General features: G+C 40.1%; 1 protein-coding gene across 5 annotated transcripts in view; it reads left to right on the top strand.

The window, feature by feature from the left end:
- The window catches only part of C8H10orf143 (chromosome 8 C10orf143 homolog), a 51,879-nt gene that overhangs the window by 13,235 nt on the left and 11,869 nt on the right, over positions 1-26,775 (top strand). For 4 of the 5 annotated variants that reach the window (XR_010147071.1, XM_063782281.1, XM_024346672.3 and 1 more), the window contains 2 exons: positions 22,629-22,793; positions 22,902-22,964. Coding sequence is in view for 4 of the 5 variants with exons in the window: in XM_063782281.1 (XP_063638351.1) it covers positions 22,629-22,793; positions 22,902-22,964 (228 nt within the window). In the remaining variant the exon portion in view is untranslated. Of the gene's footprint in view, positions 1-1,341; positions 1,494-22,628; positions 22,794-22,901; positions 22,965-26,775 lie in introns of all 5 variants that reach the window. The other variant, XM_063782283.1, reaches the window with a different exon arrangement.

Below are 26,775 nucleotides of genomic sequence, written 5' to 3'. Positions count from 1 at the left end.
TAAAAATCTCTTTTCTGTGTTTGATTTCTGATTGTTTCTACTGCTGTGCCTTCAAGTTCATGAATCTTTTTTTCTGCAATGTCTAGCCGTCCACTAATTACATCCAGTGCATTTTTAATCCCAGACATTATAGCATTTGATTTGGATCTCATAACATTTGATTTTTATCTTTTAAAAAATATCTTCCATGTTTTGTTTAATATTTTGTACATATACAGTTATATTAACTCTTTTAATGTTCTTCTCTGCTAAATTTAACATCTGTGTCTGTTCTTTGGCAGTTTTTGTTTTTGAGACAGAGTCTCCCTCTCTTGCCCAGGCTGGAGTGCAGTAGCTCACTGCAACCTTCGCCTCCCAGGTTCAAGCAATTCTCGTGCCTCAGCCTCCCGAGTAGCTGGGACTACAGGCACACACCACCACGCCCCGCTAATTTTTATATTTTTAGTAGACATGGGATTTCATCATGTTGGCCAGGCTGGTCTTGAACACCTGACCTTGTCATCCACCTGCCTCAGCCTCCCAAAGTGCTGGAATTACATGTGTGAGCCACTGTGCCTGGCCCTATTTTGTCCATTTTTGGTCAGTTCATGCAGGAGAGTAAATCTTGTTGGTCCAGATTGGCCCAAAGAGGAAGTTGGGTAATACAGTTTGGGTCAGAGTTTAAAAGAAAATGAAGCCCGGGCGCGGTGGCTCACACCTGTAATCCCAGCACTTTGGGAGGCTGTGTTGGGTGGATCACAAGGTCAGGAGTTCGAGACTAGCCTGGCCAACATGGTGAAACCCCGTCTCTACTAAAAATACAAAAATTAGCCGGGTGTGGTGGCGCGTGCCTGTAATCCCAGCTACTCAAGAGCCTGCGGTGGGAGAATCGCTTGAACCCGGGAGGCGGAGGTTGCAGTGAGCCAAGATCATCACGTCACTGCACTCCAGCCTGGGTGACAGAGTGAGAGTCCGTCTCAAAAAAAAAAAAAAAGAAAGAAAAAATAAAAAAAAAATTAGGTTGAGCGTGGTGGCTGTAATCCTTGCACTTTGGGAGGCTGAGGTGGACGGATCACTTGAGGTCAGGAGTTCAAGACCAACCTGGGCAACATGGTGAAACCCCGTCTCCACCAAAAAATACAAAAATGGTGTCACACGGCTGTAGTCCCCAGCTATGCAGGAGGCTGAGGCAGGAGAATCACTTGAACCCATGAGGCAGAGGTTGCACTGAGCCGAGATCATGCCTCTGCACTCCAGCCTGGGCAACAGAGTGAGACTGTATCTCAAAAAAATAAATAAATAAATAAAATAAAAGAAGAAGATTCAGAGTTAAATTTCCTTGTTTTACCCCATTGGTTGCAGATTTTATAGCTCATCTGCTGAGTAAGATCTTTGCCGTGAGAACCTAGTAAATAACCAGCTGATGATGCAGCCCCTGACAGAAGCCCTCATTTTGCCTTCTGTGGTCACTCTTCTCCTTGTAAATAATTATCACCCATTCCTCAAGAAGCAAGGTATTTAATTCTCTCACCCATTTTGTATTTTGGAAACAATCTGTTGAGCTATATTATACTATCTGTTATACTCAGTTTAATGAGATTCCACTATCCTCCCATGTAGATATAGCAAATTGATCAATGATAATTCATCTTTGGTTACAACCCTAATACAGGTGTTCACCCTGCCAGTTATGCCTACACTCAATCATTTCTTTTTTTTTTTTTTTTTTTTTTTGAGATGGCGTTTCCCTCTTTTGCCCAAGCTGGAGTGAAGTGGCATGATCTTGGCTCACTGCAACCTCCGCCCCCTGGGTTCAAGTGATTCTCCTGCCTCGGCCTCCCTAGTAGCTGAGATTTTGCAGGCGTGCCCTACTACGCCCGGCTAATTTTTGTATTTTTAGTAGAGATGGGGTTTCTCCATGTTGGCCAGGCTGGTCCTGAACTCCTGATCTCAGTGATCCACCCGCCTCGGCCTCCCAAAGTGCTAGGATTACAGGCATGAGCCACCGTGCCCAGCCAATCATTTCTAATTTTTGGCAGGTTTCTTTATATATGACACAGAAAGTCACAATGAGGTTAGGATCGGCAAGGAGGCCATTTTCTGTGGTTAGCCACCTCTTCAGGTGTCTGTTGTGTCCAGCACTGACCCTGGAAGGACTCTGCCTTGGCTTCTGGTTCTTTAATTACCAAGTGCCCAGAACTGAGTGGGGCACATAGTAGGTATTCAGGAAAGGCTTTTTGGTTGACTGACATGTGAGGGTGTGTGTGTGTTTAACTGAGAATTGGTGAAAGGAGGATTAAGCAAATGCATAAAATTGTTGGTATTTTCAAAACATCTTTGTTTAGGGAAAATTATAATTCATTTGGGGAAAACGCCATCAGCGTGCCACATGGTCACCCTTCATTATCATCACATAGCTACTATCTTTTTAGATTTCTCTCTTGGCAGTTATCAAGACCATGTTATTTAGGTTTAGAGTTTTTTTTGTTTTTGTTTTTTGAGACAGAGCTTCCCTCTATCATCCAGGCCTGAGTGCAGTGGTGTGATCTCAGCTCACTGCAACCTCCGCCTCCTGGGCTCAAGTGATTCTCATGTCTCAGCCTCCAGAGTAGCTGGGATTACAGGCACGTGCCACCATGCCCAGCTGATTTTTGTATTTTTAGTAGAGACAGGGTTTCCCTATGTTGGCCAGGCTTGTCTCGAACTCCTGGCCTCAAGTGATCCTCCTGCCTGGGCCTCCCAGAGTGTTGGGATTACAGGTGTGAGCCACCGTGCCTGGCCAGGTTTAGAGTTTTTTTTTTTTTCAGTGTGTAATTAAGTGGTTTTTAGTAAATTTACAGCTGTGCAACTATCACCACCCAGTTTTCATTCTCTTCACTTCAGAAAAATCTCTGGCCATTGGTAGTCACTCTGTTCACATCCCTAGCTCCAGGCAACCACTGACTGACTTTCTGTCTCTGGATTTGCCTTTTCTGGAACTTTCTTGTAAAAGGAGTCATACCTGATAGGGTCTCCTGCAGCTGGCTTCTTTCAGTTTGCATCATGTTTTCAAGGTTCATCCAGATAAAGCATAGATCAGTAGTGTGCTCCTTTTTATGGCTGTATAATATTCCATTGTGTGAATAGAACACGTTCTGTTTATCCATTCATTTTGGTTATGAATAGTGCAGAAAATTCTGAAAATTCACATAGGTACCGATCATTGTGTGAACATATCTCTTAGATGGATACTTAGGGCTGGAATTGCTGGTTTCTATGGTAAATTTATTTTTAACTTTCTAAGAAACTGCCAAAATATTTTCCAAAGTGGCTACACCATTTTACATGCCCACCACCAACATATGAGGGATCCATTTTGTCCACATCTTCATATATAGTCATTCTAGTAGATACGGAGCAGTATCTCACTGCAGTTTTTATTTTTACTTTTTTTGTAGAGGTGCAGTCTTGCTATGTTGCCCAGGCTGGTCTCAAACCCTGGCCTCAAATGATCTTCCCAAGTCGGCCTCCCAAAATGCTGGGATTACAGGCATGAGCGCCCATGCCTGGCCATCACTGTAGTATTGATGTTGAGCATCTTTTCATATACTTACTGACCTTTCATATATCTTCATTGGGGAAATTACTCTTCACATCTTTTGCTCCTTTAAAAAATTGTGTTGTCTTTTTGTCAAGTTGAGTTTTTAATATATTCTGGGCTGGGTGCAGTGGTTTATGCCTGTAATTCAAGCATTTTGGGAGGCTGAGGCAGGAGAATCGCTTGAACCCAGGAGGCAGAGGTTACAGTGAGCTGAGATCATGCCGCTGCACTCCAGCCTGGGTGACAGAGCGAGACTCTGTCTCAAAAAAAATAAAAAAAAATAAAAAATAAAAAAATTAAATTTTATATATATATTTTTTCTGGATACTTGTATCATATATATGATTTGTAAACATTTCTTCTCCACGAATGTGGCTTGTCTTTTCGTTTTCTTTTTTTTTTAATATATTTTAAGTTTTGGGATACATGTGCAGAATGTACAGGTTTGTTACATAGGTATACACGTGCCATGGTGGTTTGCTGCACCCATCAACCCATCATCTATATTAGGTATTTCTTCTAATGCTATCTGTGCCCTAGCCCCCTGCCCCCTGAAAAGCCCCAGTGTGTGGGTGTGTGATGTTCCCCTCCCTGTGTCCATGTGTTCTCATTGTTCAACTTCCACTTATGAGTGAGAACATGTGGTGTTTGGTTTTCTGTTCCTGTGTTAGTTTGCCAAGAATGATGGTTTCCAGCTTCATCCATGTCCCTGCAAAGGACATGAACTCATCCTTTTTGAGGGCTGCATAGTATTCCATGGTATATATGTGCCACATTTTCTTTATCCAGTCTATCATTGATGGGCATTTGGGTTGGTTCCAAGTCTTTGCTATTGTGAATAGTGCTGCAATAAACATACATGTGCATGTGTCTTTATAGTAGAATGATTTATAATCTTTTGGGTTTATACCCAGTAATGGGATTGCTGGGTTAAATGGTATTTCTGGTTCTAGATCCTTGAGGAATTGCCACACTGTCTTCCACAATGGGTGAACTAATTTACACTCCCACCAACAGTGTAAAAGCGTTCCTATTTCTCCACATCCTCTCCAGCATCTGTTGTTTCCTGACTTTTTAATGATCACCATTCTAACTGGCGTGAGATGGTATCTCATTGTGGTTTAGTTTGCATTTCTCTAATGACCAGTGATGATGAGCATTTTTTCATGTTTGTTGGCCTCATAAATGTCTTCTTTTCAGAGGTGTCTGTTCATGTCCTTTACCCACTTTCTGATGGGGTTGTTTATTTTTTTCTTGTAAATTTGTTTAAGTTCCTTGTAGATTCTGGATATTAGCCCTTCATCAGATGGAGAGATTGCAAAAATTTTCTCCCATTCTGTAGGTTGCCTGTTCACTCTGATGATAGTTTCTTTTGCTGTGCAGAAGCTCCTTAGTTTAATTAGATCCCATTCATCAATTTTGGCTTTTGTTGCCATTGCTTTTGGTGTTTTAGTCATGAAGTCTTTGTCCATGCCTGTGTCCTGAATGGTATTGCCTAGGTTTTCTTCTAGGGTTTTTATGATTTTAGGTCCTATGTTTAAGTCTTTAATCCATCTTGAGTTAATTTTTGTATAAGGTGTAAGGAAGGGGTCCAGTTTCAGTTTTCTGCATATGGCTAGCCAGTCTTCCCAACACCATTTATTAAATAGAGAGTCCTTTCCCCATTGCTTGTTTTTGTCAGCTTTGTCAAAGATCAGAAGGTTGTAGATGTGTGGCGTTATTTCTGAGGCCCCTGTTCTGTTCCATTGGTCTGTATGTCTGTTTTGGTACCAGTACCATGCTGTTTTGTTTACTGTAGCCTTTAGTGTAGTTTAAAGTCAGGCAGCACGATGCCTCCAGCTTTGTTCTTTTTGCTTAGGATTGTCTTGGATATGCGGGCTCTTTTTTGGTTCCATATGAAATTTAAAGTAGTTTTTTCTAATTCTATGAAGAAAGTCAGTGGTAGCTTGATGGTGATAGCATTGAATCTATAAATTACCTTGGGCAGTATGGCCATTTTCCCGATATTGATTATTCCTATCCATGAGCATGGAATGTTTTTCCATTTGTTTGTATCCTCTTTTATTTCCTTGAGCAGTGGTTTGTAGTTCTCCTTGAAGAGGTCCTTCACATCCCTTGTAAGTTGGATTCCTAGGTATTTTATTCTCTTTGTAGCAATTGTGAATGGGAGTTCACTCATGATTTGGCCCTCTGTTTGTCTATTATTGGTGTATAGGAATGTTTTTGAGTTTTGCACATTGATTTTGTATGCTGAGACTTTGCTGAAGTTGCTTATCAGCTTAAGGAGATTTTTTGCTGAGACAATGGGGTTTCCTAAATATACAATCATGTCATCTGCAAGCAGAGACAACTTGACTTCCTCTCTTCCTATTTGAATACCTTTATTTCTTTCTTTTGCCTGATTGCCCTGGCCAGAACTTCCAATACTATGTTGAATAAGAGTGGTGAGAGAGGGGATCCTTGTCTTGTGCTGGTTTTCAAAGGGAATGCTTCCAGCTTTTGCCCATTCAGTATGACATTGGCTGTGGGTTTGTCATAAATAGCTCTTATTATTTTGAAATACATTCCATCAGTACCTAGTTTATTGAGAGTTTTTAGCATGAAGGGCTGGTGAATTTTATCAGAGGCCCTTTCTGCATCTATTGAGACAATCATGTGGTTTTTGTCATTGGCTCTGCTTATGTCATGGATTACATTTATTGATTTGTGTATGTTGAACCAGCCTTGCATCCCAGGGATGAAGCCAACTTGATTGTGGTGGATAAGCTTTTTGATGTGCTGCTGGAATCAGTTTGCCAGTATTTTATTGAGGATTTTCACATCAATGTTCATCAGGGATATTGACCTGAAATTTTCTTTTTTTGTTGTGTCTCTGCCAGATTTTGGTATCAGAATGATGCTGGCCTCATAAAATGAGTTAGAGAGGAGTCCCTCTTTTTCTGTTGTTTGGAATAGTTTCAGAAGGAATGGTACCAGCTCCTCTTTGTACCTCTGGTAGAATTTGCCTGTGAATCTGTCTGATCCTGGGCTTTCTTTGGTTGGTAGGCTATTAATTACTGCCTTAATTTCAGAACTTGTTATTGGTCTATTCAGGGATTTGACTTCTTCCTGGTTTAGTCTCGGGAGGGTATATGTATCCAGGAATGTATCCATTTCTTCTAGATTTTCGAGTTTATTTGTGTAGAGGTGTTTATAGTATTCTCTGATGGTAGTTTGTATTTCTGTGGGATCAGTGGTGATATCCACTTTATAATTTTTTTTTTTTTTTTTTTTTTTTGGTGAGACAGAGTCTCACTCTGTCGCCCAGGCTGGAGTACAGTGGCACGATCTTGGCTTACTGCAAGCTCCGCCTCCCGGGTTCACGCCATTCTCCTGCCTCAGCCTCCCGAGTAGCTGGGACTACAGGTGCCCGCCACTACACCCGGTTAATTTTTTATATTTTTAGTAGAGATGGGGTTTCACCTGTGTTAGCCAGGACGATCTCGATCTGACCTCGTGATCCGCCCGCCTCGGCCTCCCAAAGCTGGGATTACAGGTGTGAGCCACCGCGCCTGGCCCCCTTTATCATTTTTTATTGTGTATATTTGGTTCTTCTCTCTTTTCTTCTTTATCAGTCTGGCTAGTGGTCTATCTATTTTGTTAATCTTTTCAAAAAATCAGCTCCTGGATTCATTGATTTTTTTGAAGGGTTTTTTTGTATCTCTATCTCCTTCAGTTCTGCTCTCATCTTAGTTATTTCTTGTCTTCTGCTAGCTTCTGAATGTATTTGCTCTTGCTTCTCTAGTTCTTTTAATTGTGATGGTAGGATGTCAATTTTTGATCTTTCCCACTTTCTCCTGTGGCATTTAGTGCTATAACTTTCCCTCTAAACACTGCTTTAGCTGTGTCTCAGAGATTCTGGTACATTGTATCTTTGTTCTCATTGGTTTCAAAGAACTTATTTATTTCTGCCTTAATTTCGTTGTTTACCTATTAGTCATTCAGGACCAGGTTGTTCAGTTTCCATGTAGTTGTGCGGTTTTGAGTGAATTTCTTAATCCTGAGTTCTAATTTGATTGCACTGTGGTCTGAGAGACTGTTTTGATTTCCGTTCTTTTGCATTTGCTGAGGAATGTTTTACTTCCAATTATGTGGTCAATTTTAGAATAAGTGCAATGTGGTGCTGAGAAGAATGTATATTCTGCTGATTTGGGGTAGAGAGTTCTATAGATGTCTATTAGGTCTGCTTAGTCCAGAGCTGAGTTCAAATCCTGAATATCTTTGTTAATTTTCTGTCTCGTTGATCTATCTAATATTGACAATGGGGTGTTACAATCTCCCACTATTATTGTGTGGGAGTCTAAATCTCTTTGTAGGTCTCTTAGAACTTGCTTTATGAATCTGGGTGCTCCTCTATTGGGTGCATATATACTTAGGATAGTTAGCTCTTCTTGTTGCATTCATCCCTTTACCATTATGTAATGCCCTTCGTCTTTTTTTGATCTTCATTGGTTTAAAGTCTGTTTTATCAGAGACTAGGATTGCAACCCTGCTTTTTTTGCTTTCCGTTTGCTTGGTAAATATTCCTCCATCCCTTTATTTTGAGCCTATGTGTGTCTTTGCAGGTGAGGTGGGTCTCCTGAATACAGCACACCGATGGGTCTTGACTCTTTATCCAGTTTTCCAGGCTGTGTCTTTTAATTGGGGGCATTTATCCCATTTACATTTAAGGTTAATATTGTTATGTGTGAATTTGATTCTGTCATTATGATGCTAGCTGGTTATTTTGCCCATTAATTGATGCAGTTTCTTCATAGTGTCGATGGTCTTTACAATTTGGTATGTTTTTGCAGTGGCTGGTACCAGTTTTTCCTTTCCATATTTAGTGCTTCCTTCAGGAGCTTTTGTAAGGTAGGCCTGGTGGTGACAAAATCGCTCAGCATTTGCTTGTCTGTAAAGGATTTTATTTCTGTTTCACTTATGAAGCTTAGTTTGGCTGAGTATGAAATTCTGGGTTGAAAATTCTTTTCTTTAAGAATGTTGAATATTGGCCCCCACTCTCTTCTGGCTTGTAGGGTTTCTGCTGAGAGATCTGCTGTTAGTCTGATGGGCTTCCCTTTGTGGGTAACCCAACCTTTCTCTCTGGCTGCCCTTAACATTTTTTTCTTCATTTCAATCTTGGTGAATCTGACGATTATGTATCTTGGGGTTGCTCTTCTCAAGGAGTATCTTTGTGGTGTTCTCTGTATTTCTTGAATTTGAAAGTTGTCCTGTCTTGCTAGGTTGGGTAAGTTTTTCTGGATAATATCCTGAAGAGGGTTTCCAAGTTGGTTCCATTCTCCCTGTCACTTTCAGGTACACCAGTCAAATGTAGGTTTGGTCTTTTCACATGGTCCCATATTTCTTGGAGGCTTTGTTCATTCCTTTTCATTCTTTTTTCTTAATCTTATCTTCATGTTTTATTTCATTAAGTTGATCTTCAATCTCTGATATCCTTTCTTTGGCTTGGTCGATTCGGCTGTTGATACTTGTGTATGCTTCATGAAGTTCTCGTGCTGTGTTTTTCAGCTCCATCAGGTCATTTATGTTATTGTCTAAACCGGTTATTCTAGTTAGCAATTCATCTAACCTTTTTTCAAGGTTCTTAGCTTCCTTACATTGGGTTAAAACATGCTCCTTTAGCTCAGAGAAATTTGTTATTACCCGTCTTCTGAAGCCTACTTCTGTCGATTCATCAAACTGATTCTCTCTCCAGTTTTGTTCTCTTGCTGGCAAGGAGTTGTGTTCCTTTGGAGGAGAAGAGGCATTCTGGTTTTTGGAATTTTCAGCCTTTTTGCGCTGGTTTTTCCTCATCTTCGTGGATTTATCTACCTTTGGTCTTTGATGTTGGTGACCTTTGGATGGGGGTTCTGTGTGGATGTCCTTTTTGTTGATGTTGATGCTTTCTGTTTGTTAGTTTTCCTTCTAAGAGTCATGCCCCTTTGCTGCAGGTATGCTGGAGTTTGCTGGAGGTCCACTCCAGACCCTGTTTGTCTGGGTATCACCAGCAGAGGCTGCAGAACACCAAAGATTGCTGCCTGTTCCTTCTTCTGGAAGCTTCGTCCCAGAGGGGCACCTGCCAGATGCCAGCTGGAGCTCTCCTCTATGAGGTGTCGGTCAACCCCTGCTGGGAGGTATCTCCCAGTCAGGAGGCACAGGGGCCAGGGACCCACTTGAAGAGGCAGTCTGTCCCTTAGCAGAGCTTGAGTGCTGTGCTAGGAGATCCCGCTTCTCTCTTCAGAGCTGGTAGGCAGGAACGTTTAAGTCTGCTGAAGCTGTGCCCACAGTCGCCCCTTCTCCTAGATGCTCTGCCCCAGGGAGATGGGAATTTTATCTATAAGCCCCTGACTGGGGCTGCTGCCTTTCTTTTAGAGATGCCCTGACCAGAGTGGAGGAATCTAGAGAGGCAGTCTGGCTACAGTGGCTTTGTCAAACTGTGGTGGGCTCCACCCAGTTCGAACTTCCTGGAGGCTTTGTTTACACTGTGAGGGGAAAACCGCCTACTCAAGCCTTGGTAATGGCAGATGCCCCACGCCCCCTGACCAAGCTCAAGCATCCCAGGTTGACTTCATACTGCTGTGCTGGCAGTGAGAATTTCAAGCCAGTGGATCTTAGCTTGCTGGGCTCCTTGGGGGTGGGATCCACTGAGCTAGACCACTTGGCTCCCTGGCTTCAGCCCCCTTTCCAGGGGAGTGAATGGTTCTGTCTCACTGGTGTTCCAGGTGCCACTGGGGTATGAAAAAAAAACTCCTGCAGTTAGCTTGGTGTCTGCCCAAATGGCCGTCCAGTTTTGTGCTTGAAACCCAGGGCCCTGGTGGTGTGGGCACCCGAGGGAATCTCCTGGTCTGTGGGTTGCGAAGACCATGGGAAAAGCATAGTATCTGGGCTGGAGTGCACCGTTCCTCATGGCACACTCCCTCACAGCTTCCCTTGGCTGGGGTGGGAGTTCCGTGACCCCTTGTGCTTCCCGGGTGAGGCGATGCCCCACCCTGCTTCAGTTGTCCCTCCATGGGCTGCACCCACTGTCTAACTAGTCCCAATGAGATGAGCTAGGTACTTCAGTTGTAAATGCAGAAATCACCCACCTTCTGCACTGATCTTGCTGGGAGCTGCAGACTGGAGCTGTTCCTATTTGGCCATCTTGCCAGCTTCCACTTTCTTAATGGTGTTGTTTGAAGCCCCAAACCTTTGAATATTGATGAAATCCAAATTTTCAAGTTGTTTCTTTTAGGGATCATTCTTTTGGTGTTGTATCTGAGAAATATTTGCCTATTCCAAGATCATAAGGATTTTTTTTCCCTATGTTCTCCTTTAAAAATTTTACACTTTTAGTTCTTACATTTAGGCTTCTGATCCATTTCAAGTTAATTTTTGTGCATGATATATGTCAAGAGGCCAACTTTATCTTTTTACATGTGGATATTGAATCGTGTCAGCACCATGTCTTCTAAAGACTGTTCTTTCTCCATTGAATTTTCTTGGCACCCTTGTCAAAGATCATTTGACCATAAATATAAGGGTTCATTTCTGGACTCTCAGTTCTGTGCCATTGACCTGTATGTTGATCCTTATGCCAATAACATATTGATTACTGGAGCTGTATATTATGTTTCTATTATATTAAGTTTTGAAGTCTTTTTTATACATTGTTTAGTTTCTAGTGCTTCTTTAGTTGTATTTTTCAGTCTTATTTCTCCACTTAGCCTGAAAGCAGACTCAAGACCCAGCTCAGTCATTTCATATCACCAGACTTCAGGCAAGTTGGCTAAGGTTTTCTTTTACTTCTTTTTCCTCATCTATAAAATAGAAATAGAACTCCATATCCCTCCATTGTCACAGGATTATTGTGAGGATCAAATGAAATAACAAACGTGGAAACATCTGAACTAGTTTTCTATAAATGCAAAGGACATTTATTAGGCTCTGCCTGTTGCAAGTAAATGCGCATAACTGCTTTCCTTAAGATCCTTAATTTATTCAGGACTATAACTTAGGTTTACAGTGTGCTTGGTAAACCTTGCAAGCCTAAAATTAATCCTCAACAAGTCCAGTGTGTTCATTTATGTCTTTTTCAGAATCAAAGTAGAAGAGTGGTTTTTCCTTAATCTTCTCCATTATCTCAAGATAACTCACTCCCCTAGAATTCAGTTGCCCTCTTACTTTGAGTGTTGGCTTGCTCATATCAGAACTTGCCTTCTCTTTGCCAAGCTAGACTTGGTCAAGAGTGTGGACTGAAAGCTCGAGCATAGTAGGCTGAGGAGTCTTTTTTAAAAAAGGTCACAGTATCAAGATGTTAAGATCCTGTTGGTAAAGCCCCAGTGTGCCCTGGTAATGCAGGAGTTCAGTGTGAGAATCCTAACTTCTGGCCCTCCTTAGCTGATGCAGTACCAAATGTCATAGAAAGAAACCTCCTAAGAGTACAAGGTCATTCTCCAAATGAAAATGTCATAGGAAAGGAATCTTTACTTGATGGAAAGAATGCTTTCTTTCTAAATGGCAATCTGTGGCGCCTTCTTAATCTTGTTCCATCCAGCATTACCTGTTCTGTGTTCAGACCAATGGGCATCTGTATCAGCTGCTCCATCCTGCAGAAGTAACTTTATCATGGTAGGACTTGAACTAAACTGAACCAAAGAAACCTCCCTCAGCTGACTGTTCCTGGTACCTAAGGACTGAATTACCCCAGCATTATACACTTACACTACAAATGATCTTCGGCATAAGGGCCATTAGTCAATAAAAATTCTCAAAATACCTTCAAAATGAAAGATTAGATTATTTTATATAAAATATATTTTCTTGTGGACTTATTAATTGCATTACTGATTTCTAATGATTTCCTTTGGTATTTTATTTAAATAATTAATTTATTTTTTTGAAATGGAGTTTCGCTCTTGTTGCTGAGGCTGGAGTGCAATGGCGCGATCCTGGCTCACTACAACCTCCGCCTCCCGGGTTCAAGTGATTCTCCTTCCTTAGCCTCCTGAGTAGCTGGAATTATAGGCACATGCCACCACGCCTGGCTAATTTTTTGTATGTTTAGTAGAGACGGAATTTCACCATGTTGGTCAGGCTGGTCTTGAACTCCTGATCTCAAGTGATCCACCCGCCTTGACCTCCCAAAGTGCTGGGATTACAGGAGTGAGCCACTGCACCTGGCCAGCTCCTTTGGTATGTTAATTTGCTGTATATTTGCTTAACTCATATGCTCGCTCACGTGTTAACACATGTAATACATATGCTTAATTCAGTGTGTTTGATGTTGAAGAGTGTGCCATTTTCTTGCTTTGCTGACTGAAGATAGTATGTGGTGCTTTTCTGTTGAAGAGGTCAGAGAACCATGCCTCTTCTCTATTCTCCACCCTCCTCTTGAGCCCAGAGCGGAGGCTGCCAGCATGGCTGAGCCCCACCGGTGGCAGAGCTGGCGCTGGGCTCTGCTCACCCTGCTCCCTGTTCTCTGGCTCTGCTGTGTGTTTCTAGGGGCTTTGGGGAGATGTCCCCTGTCTGGTTCATATAAGGGCTGGCTCTTCTCAGCACAGAAACCAAAGCTTTGAATCTCATCTCTGGCAAACTGTTAGGTCTTCAACCCCCTATCCCTTATAGACACTTCACTCATTAAGCTCACTTGGGACCATCACCTCCAGAAAAGGAAGAAGTCCCCCTCAACAAATGGTTGGTCTTGCCTCCTCAGGACAGGCAGCAAGGCTTCCTGAGACCTGTGGCAGCTTCGTGTGTTTCTATCATTGAGGCAGCACCATCCCTGTTTGCTATTTTAATTTAGCATCGTTTGAAACAGCGTCTATTTCTCGGCCACGCTCCTGCTTCACCTTTCTCTGATGAGGATGCTGGTCACTTGATCTATTCTAGTTATTGTTATGTAATGGGGTCTTTGTGTATACTTAGGATTTTCATTTCGTTCATATAGTGCAAGTGTATTTTTAGCTTGGCATAAGCCTTCATCTGCCTTTGCGAAGGCTGACACATCTTCTCGTTCAACATAAGCAGCCCCAGATGTAAATGCCTCTGTGGCAGTCATTTTTCTTTGGTCCAGGCCAATCCATGACAACTGAACTATTTCCCAAGTAAGTGTATAGATCAATATCGTATGTGGTCAGCTCTCAATAATCCACAGTAAGTAACAGAAAATATGAATAAATTAATTCACTGTGCTGGCTGAGTGCCACTGAGATGTCATCCTCACATTCTCTAGTAGAACCCACGCTCTGCTCGCCTTGGTGGCAGAGTATGGCTTGGCTCTCCTTTCTCCTACTACAGGCTGTCGGGACCCTGGCCCTTCAGCCCCCTGCGCCCCTTGAAGAATGTCAGCTTTTCATTGCAGATAATCACAAGTCTGCTGACCTTAATGTGCCAAGGGCCATTCAACCACACAGAAAAGGTGTAGAATATAGTTTCATAAGTGTTGTAAATTTCATCCAGAAAGTACAGGTTCTCATTCATATTCATGCATGCCTGTTTGCTTTCCTTTTGAGTAAGTCCTGTGTTATTGAGAAAAGAGGAAGGGAAATAATATTATTGCTATTAGCCGACTATGGTGTTACTGATGGGGGAAAATTGAAACTTGTAAAATTATGTGGGGAATACTTAATATTTCCACTTTTCCCCTTTAATCCAGATGATTGAAAGTTGACAGCAAACCAGTTTTAACATAACACACCTCCTTTTGCACTGTAAGGATTGAGCAGATCCTGAATAACCAGAGATTGAAAGCCTTGGTCTTAGTTCTTCAAACTGTCGTCCAACTTAGGTGAAGACATAGAAGGCTGCATTATTTGCAAAAGTCCTAAGGATGATTAATACGATTACTGTAATATATGGCAGAATAAGGATTGAATATATTTTGATATGCTACAAATCAAATACATATTCCATGGAAATCAGATTTAACTAGTGTACATAGGAGAGCCTACAGTTAAATTAAAAGAAGAAAAAGAGGAAGACAAAGACGACTTAATAAGCCCCAGGAATGAGAGTACGTTTGTGTGGAGAAGCTGAGGGGGTTGCAGGGGAGGTGAGCTCGCATGGACGTGTGTGTGATGTGGTTGCTGGGGCTGTTGACCTAGTGTGGGTTTCTCTTGTGCAAACACAGTGGCAAGTGGTGATTCTACTCTGCTAGTTACATGGCATTGAAAGTATTTTGCGTGGTTTATTTTAAGCGGGATATTGGCAATTTAGAAACACTGGACTAGGGTGTCTAGGATATGAAGAGTCTGAAGAACATCTTTGAAATGGAATAGTGAGAGAGACTAGGGATATTTGGTTGGAGAGAACAAGCCTCCAAAGTGTCTGAGAATGATCATCAAATATCTGAATGTTTATCTCATACACAAGGGGCTTTGTTCATTTTATGTTGCTCAAAGGAGAATAGTTAGAAACAGTGGGTTGAGGTTGTGAGAAGGCAATTTGGTTTAGATCAGTATTTCTCTCACATTAGGGATGCAAGATATTTTTTTTTCATTTTAAAAAACTTGTTATTTTGAAATAGTTTTAGACATACAGAAAGGTTGCAAAAACATAGTATAGAGTTCATATACATCCTTCACTTAAGCTTGTTAATGATCTTAGTATAGTTAGCATGCCATGAAATTAACGTTGGTGTAGTACTGTTAACTATAGAACTTATTCCATTTTACCAGTTTTTCCACTAATATCCTTTTTCTGTTGCAAGATCTAACCCAGGATCCCACATTGCATTTAGTTATTGTGTTTCCTTCCTCTCTTCCAATCTGTGACACTTTGACAGTCTTTTAGGACCTCGACACTTAGTGATTATTGGTTAGTTATTTTGTTGTCCCACATTTTCTTACGGTTAGAGTCAGGGTGCGCATTTTTGGCATGAGTACTGCAGAAGTGATGTTGTGCCGTCTTGGTACGTTGTACGGAGGGGGGTTCATGGTATTGTGTCCCATTACTGCTGTTGTTAACCTTGTCACTTGATTACGATGGTTTTATCCACTGTAAAGTTACTATTTTTCTCTTTACAATTAATACGAATCTTGGGGAAGATAGTTTGAGGCTGTGCAAACATCCAGTTTCTCCTTAAACTTTTGCCTCCTAATTTTAGCATCTATTATTAGATCTTGCCCGCAATAATTTTTACTGTGGTATTTACTTAATGCATTTCCTTCTTTCCTTTTGCATTTGTTAATTAGAATTCAACTGTAAGGAAGTCCTTTCCCTTCTCAGCTATTTATTTACTCAATTATTTTTGATATGGGTAGACTAATAGGCATTTACGTTATTCTGTGGATTATCCAGTGCTGTTTTTTATTTATTTTATTGCTTAAATCATTCCAGCTTTGGCCAACAGGAAGTCCTTCAGGTGTATGCCTTTGTCTTTTTGACATGCCCTCATTTTACAAGAACTTTCTAAGTTTTTGGCCTATGAAGTGTTTGAGGCTCATCTTGTATTTTCCCTACTCCTTCCCTGAATCAGCTGCTTCCCATGGAGTCCAGATTCCTTTCAAGGGAAAATGGTATTTAGAAACCAATTTCTAGGTGATAAGTGTAATCTTGCTACTAGGATGCCACTGTCCTTAGTGGACACAGCTAGGATATATATATGTATGTGTGTGTGTGTGTGTGTGTGTGTGTGTGTGTGTGTATCACCCACACACACAGTAACTCACACATACATATCTTTATATATTTCTATATCTCTGTCTGGATATGTATTAAAAATTCTAATCCAACACCACTGGGTTCATTGTAGCCTCTCCCTTTTCTGTATTTGTAGCTTATTTCTTAAACAGTGAGAAACTTAGCTCTTGTTATTTACAGTGTATTTACTTATTTATCCAATGCCAATAAAGTAATTTCAAAATTGCTAACCCTGTAATAAACACATTTACTAGCTAGAGTACAGGACTTCTATACAGTGCTTTTTGTCATCTTTATTTAGCGTTTGAGTTTCTAGTCAAAATAGTTTTTTTTTTTTTCTTTTTGAGATGGAGTCTCGCTCTGTTGCACAGGTTGGAGTGCAGTGGTGCGATCTCGGCTCACTGCAACCTCCACCTCCCATGTTCAAGTGATTCTCCTGCCTCAGCCTCCCAAGTAGCTGGGACTACAGGTGCCTGCCACCACGCCTGGCTAATTTTTTTTTTTTGTATTTTTAGTAGAGATGGGGTTTTACCATATTGGCCAGGCTAGTCTCAAACTCCTGACCTTGTAATCTGCCCACCTTGGCCTCCCAAAGTGCTGGGATTGCAGGCATGAGCCACCACGCCTGGCCCAAAGTAGTATTTTTAAAAGTTATTTGGGGTAGTTCTTTTCAGTGTGGCTATGTTACTTATTTGTAATGTAGTTAGGTTCATTATTTTTGTATTCCACTTGGGTTCCTCTCCCCCTGTGTCTTGGTTTACTTACATTTTTCCCTCACTTTTTGGCATGTGAAATGTTACTCTGGTGCTTTAATGCAGAGCTATACACTCCCTCTTCATTTCTGTTCCCATGCCACCCTGTTCTCCAGCCCTTTCCTACCCACTCTCTGTAGGAAAGCAGTCTCTTTCATTTCTCAAATATCCTTCCTGTATTTCTTTTGCAGAAATGAGCAGATAGTGTCCATTTTCTTATAACCCCTTCTTTCTTACACAAAGGATAGCATATTATAGATACTCTTTTGCACTTTGTTTTTTTCACTTAACAATGTATTCTGGAAATCACTCTAGACCAGTTCATGGAAATCTTCCTCTTCCTTTTCTCAGTTGCATAGTACTTCGTTGCTTGGATGTACCATAGTTTATCCAACCACTCTCCAGTGTAGGGGCATTTAGGTTGTTTCCAATATATTGCACTATTGAATAACTGTGCAAATGTGCTTTTTTCCCATATTGTTGGAGGTGTATGTTTTGGGTAGATTCTAGAGTTGTAATTGCTGGGTTAAAAAATGTGCATATAGCTTTGTATTGCCAAATTTCCCTGCAAGAATTTGCATTCTCACCAGCAAAGCAGGAGGTGCCTGTTTTCCTGCAGCCTCACCAACAGGGGCTACACCACATTCTACAATTTTTGCCATTCTGATGATAAATGATATCTTGATGTTGACTTAATTTGTATTTCTTTAAATATGAGTGCATTTGAACACTTTTTTCATGTTTGAGGACCATTTTAATAGCTTTTGTAAATTGTATGTCTTTTCTCCATTTATCTTTCAGGTTTTTGGTCCTTTTTTGCTCAGCTTTTGTAACAGTTTCTTATATTCAGGTTATTCACCCTTTTTCTGTGGTATATATTGCAAACATTTTTCTTCCCCTTTTATCAGTTATCTTTTGATGTTGTTTAGGATTTTTTTGTTTGTTTGGCCTTACAGAAGTTTTTATTTTCATATAGTCAAACTTGTCAATCTTGATTTTATTGCCTCTGTATTTTGAATCATAGTTAGAAAATCTTTCCCTACACCAAGATTAGAGAATTCACTCGTATTTTCTCCTAGGAATTGCATAGTTCTTTATAATTAGATCTTTTGCATTCAGGTCCCTAATGCATCTGGTTTGGTTTTGTATGTGGTTGTATTAGTCTGTTTTCACGCTGCTGATAAAGACATACTGGAGACTGGGTAATTTATAAAGAAAAAGAAGTTTAATGGACTCAAAGTTCCGTGTGCCTGGGGAGGCCTCACAATCATTGCAGAAGGTGAAAGGCACGTCTTACGTGGCAGCAGGCATGAGAGAGAATGAGAACCAAGCAAAAGGGAAGCCCCTTATGAAACATCAGATCTCGTGAGACTTATTCACTAACACGAGGACCGTGTGGGGGAACTGCCCCCATGATTCAATTATCCCCCACTGGGTCCCTCCCACAACACGTGGGAATTATAGGAGCTACAATTCAAGATGAGATTGGGTAGGGACACAGCCAAACCATGTCATGGTGTGAGGTGCAGATCTAAATTTCTTTTCTCCAAATGGCTCCAAGTTGTCCTGGGACCGTATATTAAAAACTCCATCCTGCTGGGCACAGTGGCTCATACCTATAATCCCAGCACTTTGGGAAGCCAAGAAGGGAGGATTGCTTGAGGCCAGGAGTGTGAGACCAGCCTGGTCAACATAGTGAGACCTCATCTCTAAAAAAAAAAAGATTATATATGTATGTATAAAAAGTCCATCCTTATCACAGTGATTTGAAGCCAAACTTTCATATATATTTTGATTTATATCTGGACTTTTAATGCTACCACACTGGTCTGTTTGTCTACTTGTGTGCCACCATGTTTAATTATGGAGTGTCTATGGTTTGTTTTCGTGTCCAGGAGTTGTTTTATTTTTTTCTTCAGGGTTTTCCTGGCTCTTCTTGCATATTTGTTTTTCATTGTGACCGTTAGTATCAACTAGTATAACTCTATAAAATAGTTTACTGGGATTTTTACTGGGATTATATTGAATTTACAAATTAATTTTTAGGGAGAACTGTCATCTTTATAATGTTGGGTTATCCTATCCAAGAGTTGGGGATGTCTTTTCTCTTGTTCGTATCTACTTTAGTGTCTTTCAAGAATGCCTTACATTCTCCTTGTATAGATTTTGTGCAATTCTTGTTAAATTTGTTCCTAGATATTTAATCCTTGTTGCAATTATTTTAAATGGCGTTTTCTCTGATTATTTTGTATTTCGAAAGCTATTGATTTTTATATGTTAATTCTGTGTTAGTGAATTATTTTATTGTTTGAGTTAATTTTATCATTGATTCTCTGGGGGTTTCCAGATATATATATATATATGGTTTTCAACTGCAAATAGAAGTGGTTTTACTACTTTATCCCTTTTTATAATGCTGATTGATTTCTCTCGTCTCAATATATTGGGTAATACCTCTCATACAGTGTTGAACAGAAATGGAGACAGTGAGCATCTTTGCCCTGTCCTGATAGTAGTAGAAATGCTATTAGTTTTTTCCCCATTTAGTAATGAATTAAGGAATGTGTATTTTATTAATTTAACAGTATAACCCTCAATTCCTGTTTTCTTTAACTTTTATCGTAAGTAGGTTTTAAATTTTGTTAAAGGATTTTTCAGAATCTATGGAGGTCATCACACTACTTCCTTATGTTTATTAATATAGTACATTATATAGTTTCCTAATATTTCGAATATCTTAGACCTCATTTCATATTTTTACATCAATACCGAGCAATTGATTGGTGTGTAGTTGTATTTTCTTGTACTTTCTGTCTGGCTTATCAGTGTTACATTTGCTTGATAAAAGGAGATAGTGTGCTAGAATCTTCTTCATAGAGCATTGGCATTACCTGGCCTTTGAAGGTTTGGGAGAATTCTCCTGGGAAACCATCTGGTCCTTGGGCTTGTGGGTAGTTACTTAATAACTCTTTCTGTTTCTTCTGGGAAATCATCAGTTTAAGCTTTCTAACTCTAATGGGATCAGTTTTGGTAATCAGACTATCCTTAGGAAGTTATCAGTTACATCTACATTTTTCAAATTCATTTGCATAGAGGTCTGTGAAATATTCCCTTAAGATTTTTATAATTTCTTGTTTCATTGGTTATTTCCCCTGTGTCCTTTCTTATTTTCTATTTTTGTATTCACTCCTCCTTTTTCTTGAGTAACTTAACTAGTGGTTTATCTACTTTTTTCCCTCCAAAAACCAGGATTTATATTTGTACATTAGATCTACTGTTTTTCTATTCTCTACCTCATTAATTTTATCTTATATATTCTTTTTTCTTATTAATTTTAGCTTTTTCCTTTATTTTTTCTTTGTGTATTCTTTTGTTTTGCTTTCTTGTTCTTTTCCTAGTTTTTATGAGCTGGGAATTATTATTGTTATTATTTATTTTTTGAGACAGTCTCACTCTGTTACCCAGGGTGGAGTGCAGTGGCATGATGTCAGCTCACTTCAGCCTCAGCCTTATGGGCTCAATCTTCCTACCTCAGCCTCCTGAGTAGCTGGGACTACAGGTGCACCACCATGCCTGGCTAATTTTTATATTTTTTGGTAGAGACAGGGTACCATGTTGCCCAGGTTGGTCTCAAACTCCTGGCCTCAAGCGATCTGCCTGCCTTAGCCTCCCAAAGTGCTGGGATTACAGGTGTGAGCCACCGTGCCTGGCTGGGAATTATTAATTAATTTTCATTCTTTCATTTTTGTTGATAAAAGTGTCAATGCAATGAATTTTTCTCTGATTACTGCTTTAAATGTATTTCATGGATTCTGATATGTAGTGTTTTCATTGTAATTTTTTTTAAAATTCTTTCCTCTCAGTTGGTGACCTAAGAAATAATAAGACTCTTAAATTTCCAGGTGGAAGTGCCTTTCTGTTTTTTTTGTTTTTGTTAATAATTGATAGTTTATTGCATTATAATCAGAAAGTATTGGCTACATTTCTACCCTATAGAAATCATTGTTTTTTCCTTTAATGCCATCAGTTGTGACTGTGCTGTGAGTTCTTGAGAGGAATGTGTATACTCTATTATCAGGGTACAGAGTTCAATATATATGTCCATAAGGTCAACCTTGGTTGATTATGTTGTTTAAATCTATCTCCTTACTTGTTTTCTGTGTACTTGCTCTGCCTTGTACTGAGAATGGTGTATGAAACCTCCTGTTATTAGTATGTTTCTAACTGTGTTTGCTCACATCTCCTGTAGTCTTTGTTTGATAAAGGTTATGGTTGTATTATTCAGCTCATAGGTGTTCATGAGCATTATGTCTTCACTGTGAACTGTGGCTTTTAGCATTAAAAAAAAAGTCCTTGGTTGTATTTAACACTTTGGGCTTATGTTCTATGTGATCTGCTCCTGCTCTCTTTTTGTTTTTATTTCTCTATTATACCTTGGTCCATCCTTTTTATTTTTAGCCTTTCAGAATCACTTGATTTTAAGTACATCTGTATAGTTGGGTCTTGTTCTTTTAAAATTTTGGATGTAGAAGGATTTGTATTTTCTAGTGATTATTTGTATTTAAACCGATTTAATATCCTTAGGTCCCCTGTTTTATTATTTAACCCTTTATTGTCTGATTCTCAGTTTTTTCAGCATTAGTTAATACTCACCTATTGCTTATATGATAATGAACTATACAATAATGAGAATTCTCCTCTCTTCCTTTTCCCTCATCTCCCATTTTTAATGCATCATTTCTAGTCTGTCATAAGGTTTCTATATTGTGTAGATGCATTAACTGAAAAAAGTCCATTAAGAATATATTAAATAATAGTAGTACGGATAATAAACACATTTTGCAAAAGTGATAAAGGTGGTTTGCAAGTGACTGCAGAGGTTGGGGAGATGCCAGTGTACCATGAAGTGTGTTCTGACATCGGGGCTGTCCAGCAGCGGGGCCTCTTGGGCTGGCTGCCAGGGCTCCTGGGGTGGATTTCCCGCCCTGGGCCAGGGTGGCCTCCATGACTGTTTACAGAGGTCCTCCTGCCTCTGAAACTCTGTGTCAGTTACAACATTGTTACCCTAAAAATACACAAAGTCTTGGGACTTTCAAACTGAGTAATTTTTTTCTTTAGCATTACAGGATTCCTTTTGTAATTATTTTCTTTAGTTCACATAGTAGTAAAAACCAAATGCTAACTTTCCCAAAGGTTATCAGTTATGGACTGTGTATGCAACCTTTGTAAATAAAATTAATTTGCTCTTCAGTGCCAGTGAGACACAGAAGTAGTCACATGTGAATTATTCATATTGTATTAAGAAAGTATATAATTTGATGCTAAGCAAAAGCATATAACTAGTTTCTTGAACAAAATTTATAGGTTTTGCACATTTTCAATATCAATAAACCAGTCACCATAATTTATTACAAGAGTTTCAGCCAAAATTATTTGAAATGACTATTTTAAATGTATAAAGCTAAGTAAATATCAGGCAATGCAAGAAATAATGAGGTTAAATGTAATGGATGATTGTTATTCTGAAAAGATAAAGTTTAAAGTCATCTCCTCAAATGCCCTATAAAGTTTTCCAGCTCCACAGGGGTCTGTATTTGCAGCTGAAGTTTTCTGAAAGCAAATTCAATTAGAGTGTTGTGTGCTTTATGAGACCATCTAAAGTAAAATTTTGTTTGTTTCAGAAACGGGTATGCAGGAGATTAGAAGCCAGTGGGCACGAGCGTGGCTGCCACCAGGTGAATGCCTGTGCCCTGGCGTCCTGGGGCCCAGAGGACCGGGAGCTTCCATCAAGAGGCTGCCCCCCAGCACCAAGGCCAGAAAGTGGCCAGGGGAGGCTAAGTACAGGGGTATGTTCCTGTTCCCACCAAACTACTTGTGAGCATGTTGAAATATTTTAATAGAAAGTGTAAATAATCATTGTTCTGATATATCTGCAACTGTGATTTGTTAACTAGATTTCTCAGAATGGTGGAAGGAGCTCAGCCCAGCCTTGCCCAAGATGTATTGCAGGGGAATCTGTAAGTGCATTAACCTTCTTGCTGTGACATAAAAGATAGACTTCTTCTTAAATATTAGATCCATAAAACAAAGTTAATAAAAACTGCAATTATGTTTCTGAAGAATGAGGAACATAAATAAAAAGGTGAAAATTGATTTAAGCTTTTCTTAGCATTCTGTCGGTGTACAAACTAATTTGTGTCCCGCTTCAGATTGGAAATATAAATTGCAAATACATTTAAAATTCCTTCTAAAAAACAGGGTTTAGGAAAGGGACCAGGCCACTGGATTTGGTTAAAATAGAGAATCATTTAAGGACATCTTGGAGAAAAGATCTTTCTCATTTAATTTTCCAAATAGCAATCAACATTGCTTTTTTCTTTTCCCTGTTTATGCTTTTCTTGCATGTTTCTATCATAAACTTCACATAAATCACAGATTTCAGAAGCAAACACAGTGTTCACACCATTAATTCAAAGTAAAGGGAGGTCAGAAACTGCCAGAGTCAGATTCTCAGTCTCTTCTACTGGGCAGAATATCATAAAGTATATATTAGCATAATAATACCTTTGTTATTAATTTTGAACTTACTCCAAGAACAAGTTAATATGTCTTTGATAACCTCTATAATTCTTGGGTTTCTTTAATTTTACATTTGGAATCTTAATATTGCAATAAAATAGAATTATATTTAAATTCCACCTAGAAACCAGGAATTTGTGCGTATGTGTATGTGTATTTCTGAGATTGCCCCCTAAAGATCTTTAGAGAAATGTATTGCTGTTTTTGATAAGCAAAAGATTGAGTCAATAAATTATGGAGATCCTCAATTGACATACTGTAAGCTACTGTGTTTTACAATGATAAGCACTGATTTTGTTTCAAACGGAGACCTGAAACCATGACAGCCATCACCGTGTCTGATGACAGGGTGAACCTCTAATTATCTGAAGTCCTTAGACAAATAGGAAAACAAAGTTTAGTATGTAACTCATTCCATGAAGGTATACTTTGCTACTTTTTGTACTCTCTTTAGAAAAATTTTCATAGGTTATGTTGCATTCTATGGTGTAATTCTGAACAATGTTGAAATTAAAGATCCAGCAACTTGAATTTAGTATGCTTAGGTTGATTCATGTAACTGTTAAACATACCCTAGAATACAAACGAATAATGCTTACTTTGAGAACTATGCCTCCATTGGGGTTGCATTCCTTGTTTGCCGATGACTGACCGGTGCCTTCTTTGTCCCCACCCCATTTCCATGGAATGTATCTTTCACATCCCCCCATCTGTTGGAAGCAAACACTTGGAATGTAGTACAGATTCTTATTGCTTTGAGAGCTTGTGTTCTGGCATGAATGGCTTAAAGAAAAAAAAAATTTAGTTCAAGCAACTGATTGGATCATTTTGGCTAATATTCTGTTTGAACAACAGTACCTATTTGATTAGGGTTTTTCCTTTCTTTGTAATTCCCCAAGCTTGCCTCTGTTATGTTTCGTAGGAAATGAATCTATGAGCAGAAAACCTTCATTGATATGTAAATATCATTTTTTTGTTAATACTCAATATTCTTTTCATCTAAATTTCAGAAACTGACTTTAAAAAATCAGTTTCCTTTTATTTGTAGTTATTCTCAATAAAATTTCACCCAGGCTTGGGCGTTTTAATATTTACACCCACTACTTCTGAAAGTCTAATGTAAATAAAGATTGAAATGTGAATTTGAAAAGTCACACCTCTTGATATTTGAACAGACTATAGCTGCATATATCTTCTTCTTCTAATAATATGGCTAGTTTCTCTCCTAAGCTTTTAAAATAATAAGACACTATTTTTGTATTATAAAACATCAAAAGGTTCAGTGTTAAATAAAAAGCAAATAGTATTTTTAGAGATGCAAGATCCCTGGGAGTCGTGCTTAACAATAAATCACCAATGGGGCACAATTCCAAATTTCAGAAGACTTTATTAAACTTGCAGTTCCATTCACAAATGCCTGCTTACACGTGGGCCTGCCCACTCTCCCATGATGCCCGTAGGCAGCTCAGAATGGTTCTCTTGGTCAGAGAGAAGCCAAGGTGATGTGAGGGGTAGTTTGTGTGGAATTCCTAATGGGAAACTTACATGTGATTCTCAGTTTATTTGGTGGCTGTTCTCCAGTAAGCTCCCTTGCATCCTGAATTCTCTAGTGTATTTTTGACCTTCGTAGGATGTCAGCTAATCTGATCTGTTCTGCTCTGAATTCTCAGTATAGCCGTCTGAGCTTGGTGGCCCTTCTGTTCCTAAGCTTTTCCTTATGTTTATGATTGAGTTGTTTCTCACACATACAGGGTTTTGACATTTTCTCATATGCAAGGACTTCCTCGGTAGACCTCTTCAACCTCATTTTCCAAGTTTGCATTTCGGTCTATTTCTGTTGACTCATTCTGGCGTATTGTAACCATTGTTACAATGGTTACTATTTCAGGAGTGACTGAGGTGGTTTCTTATAGTAATTACTGTTAGGGTTTATCTCCTGCTGTACATTATTATTTAGGACTGTCACCTCGTAGCCCTGAATCACCCTGCTCATGTTACTGATGATCGAAATGAATGTGGTGGGACCCAGTCTTGCAGCATCCAGGGCGTCCGCTCCTGCCCAGGGTCGGGCTGCTTGCTCTCCCTGTCATGTGCTGTCTGGGGCTGCAAGTCTCGTAGAGGATGATCGCCATGGCTAGGAGGCTTCCTTTCCTGCCACCAATGGCTCCCATGCTGGGCAGTCACCTAGGCTGCAGGCTTCCATTCCCGGATCGCGCGGCTTGCGTGTGCACAGGCCACACGGTAACCAAGTGTGAAATGGAAATGAAGCTGCTCCTTGCAAATTCAGAGCAATTAAATGAAACCTTAGGGGTCTGCCAGAGGTCTCCAAAATAATCAAAAGAAGGTACATGAAAAGGGGAGGAAGGCTTATAAGGCAGAGAACTGTAGAAAGGATTTAGGATATTGGTTGAGGGGAGATATGATGATATTTCCTCAGCACCGTGTTTTCCTAGTGGTCTCTGGTCTCTGACGTTTTGTAGCCTCTCAGTGCTGGAATCCTCTGGAGAAGGGGCCACCCTCAGATCTTACTGGGTCACTGGTCAGCCCGTTGCCTGTTTTTTTCTCAGCTCCGACCTCCTTTGTCTGCCCCTCCTCTGTGTTGTGGAGACTGTGTTTCCCAGACTCCTTTGCTTCTGACTTCTGGGAGAATCCAGCCAACGTGAGGCATTGGTGGGACACAGGAATGTGGGGGAGAAGGAGGAGGAGGCCAGAGCATTTCTCTCTCTCTCTAGCCCTCCCGCAGTACATAGCTCCTGCAGAGTAGTCCCTCTGGGCCCATCTCTTGTGAGGCCCACCTCTTCCTCCCTTTGTCCTCCTGGTGAGTGTTTGGCTCCTGTAGTAGTCCATTTTCACATCGCTATAAAGAACTACCTGGTGCCTGTAATTCCAGCTTGGGAGAATGAGGCAGGAAAATCACTTGAACCTGGGAGGTGGAGGTTGCATTGAGCCAAGATTGCGCCATTGCACTCCAGCCTGAGTGACAAAATGAGACTCCATCATTTCCAAAAAAAAAAAAACACACATACACACACAAAAACTACCTGAGACTGGAAAATTTATAAAGAAAAGAGATCTAGTTGACTCACAGTTCCACAGGCTGTACAGGAAGCATGGCTGGGAGGCCTCAGGAAACTTACAATCCTGGTGGAAGGTGAAGGGGAAGCAAGCATGCCTTACCATGGCAGCAGGAGAGAGAGAGAACGCCAGAGGGGAAGTGCCATGCACTTTCAAACAACCAGATCTCATGAG

This window comes from Pan troglodytes, chromosome 8 (assembly GCF_028858775.2).
Source record: "Pan troglodytes isolate AG18354 chromosome 8, NHGRI_mPanTro3-v2.0_pri, whole genome shotgun sequence".
Lineage (NCBI taxonomy): Eukaryota > Metazoa > Chordata > Mammalia > Primates > Hominidae > Pan > Pan troglodytes.
This window is presented reverse-complemented; position numbering and strand designations above follow the sequence as displayed.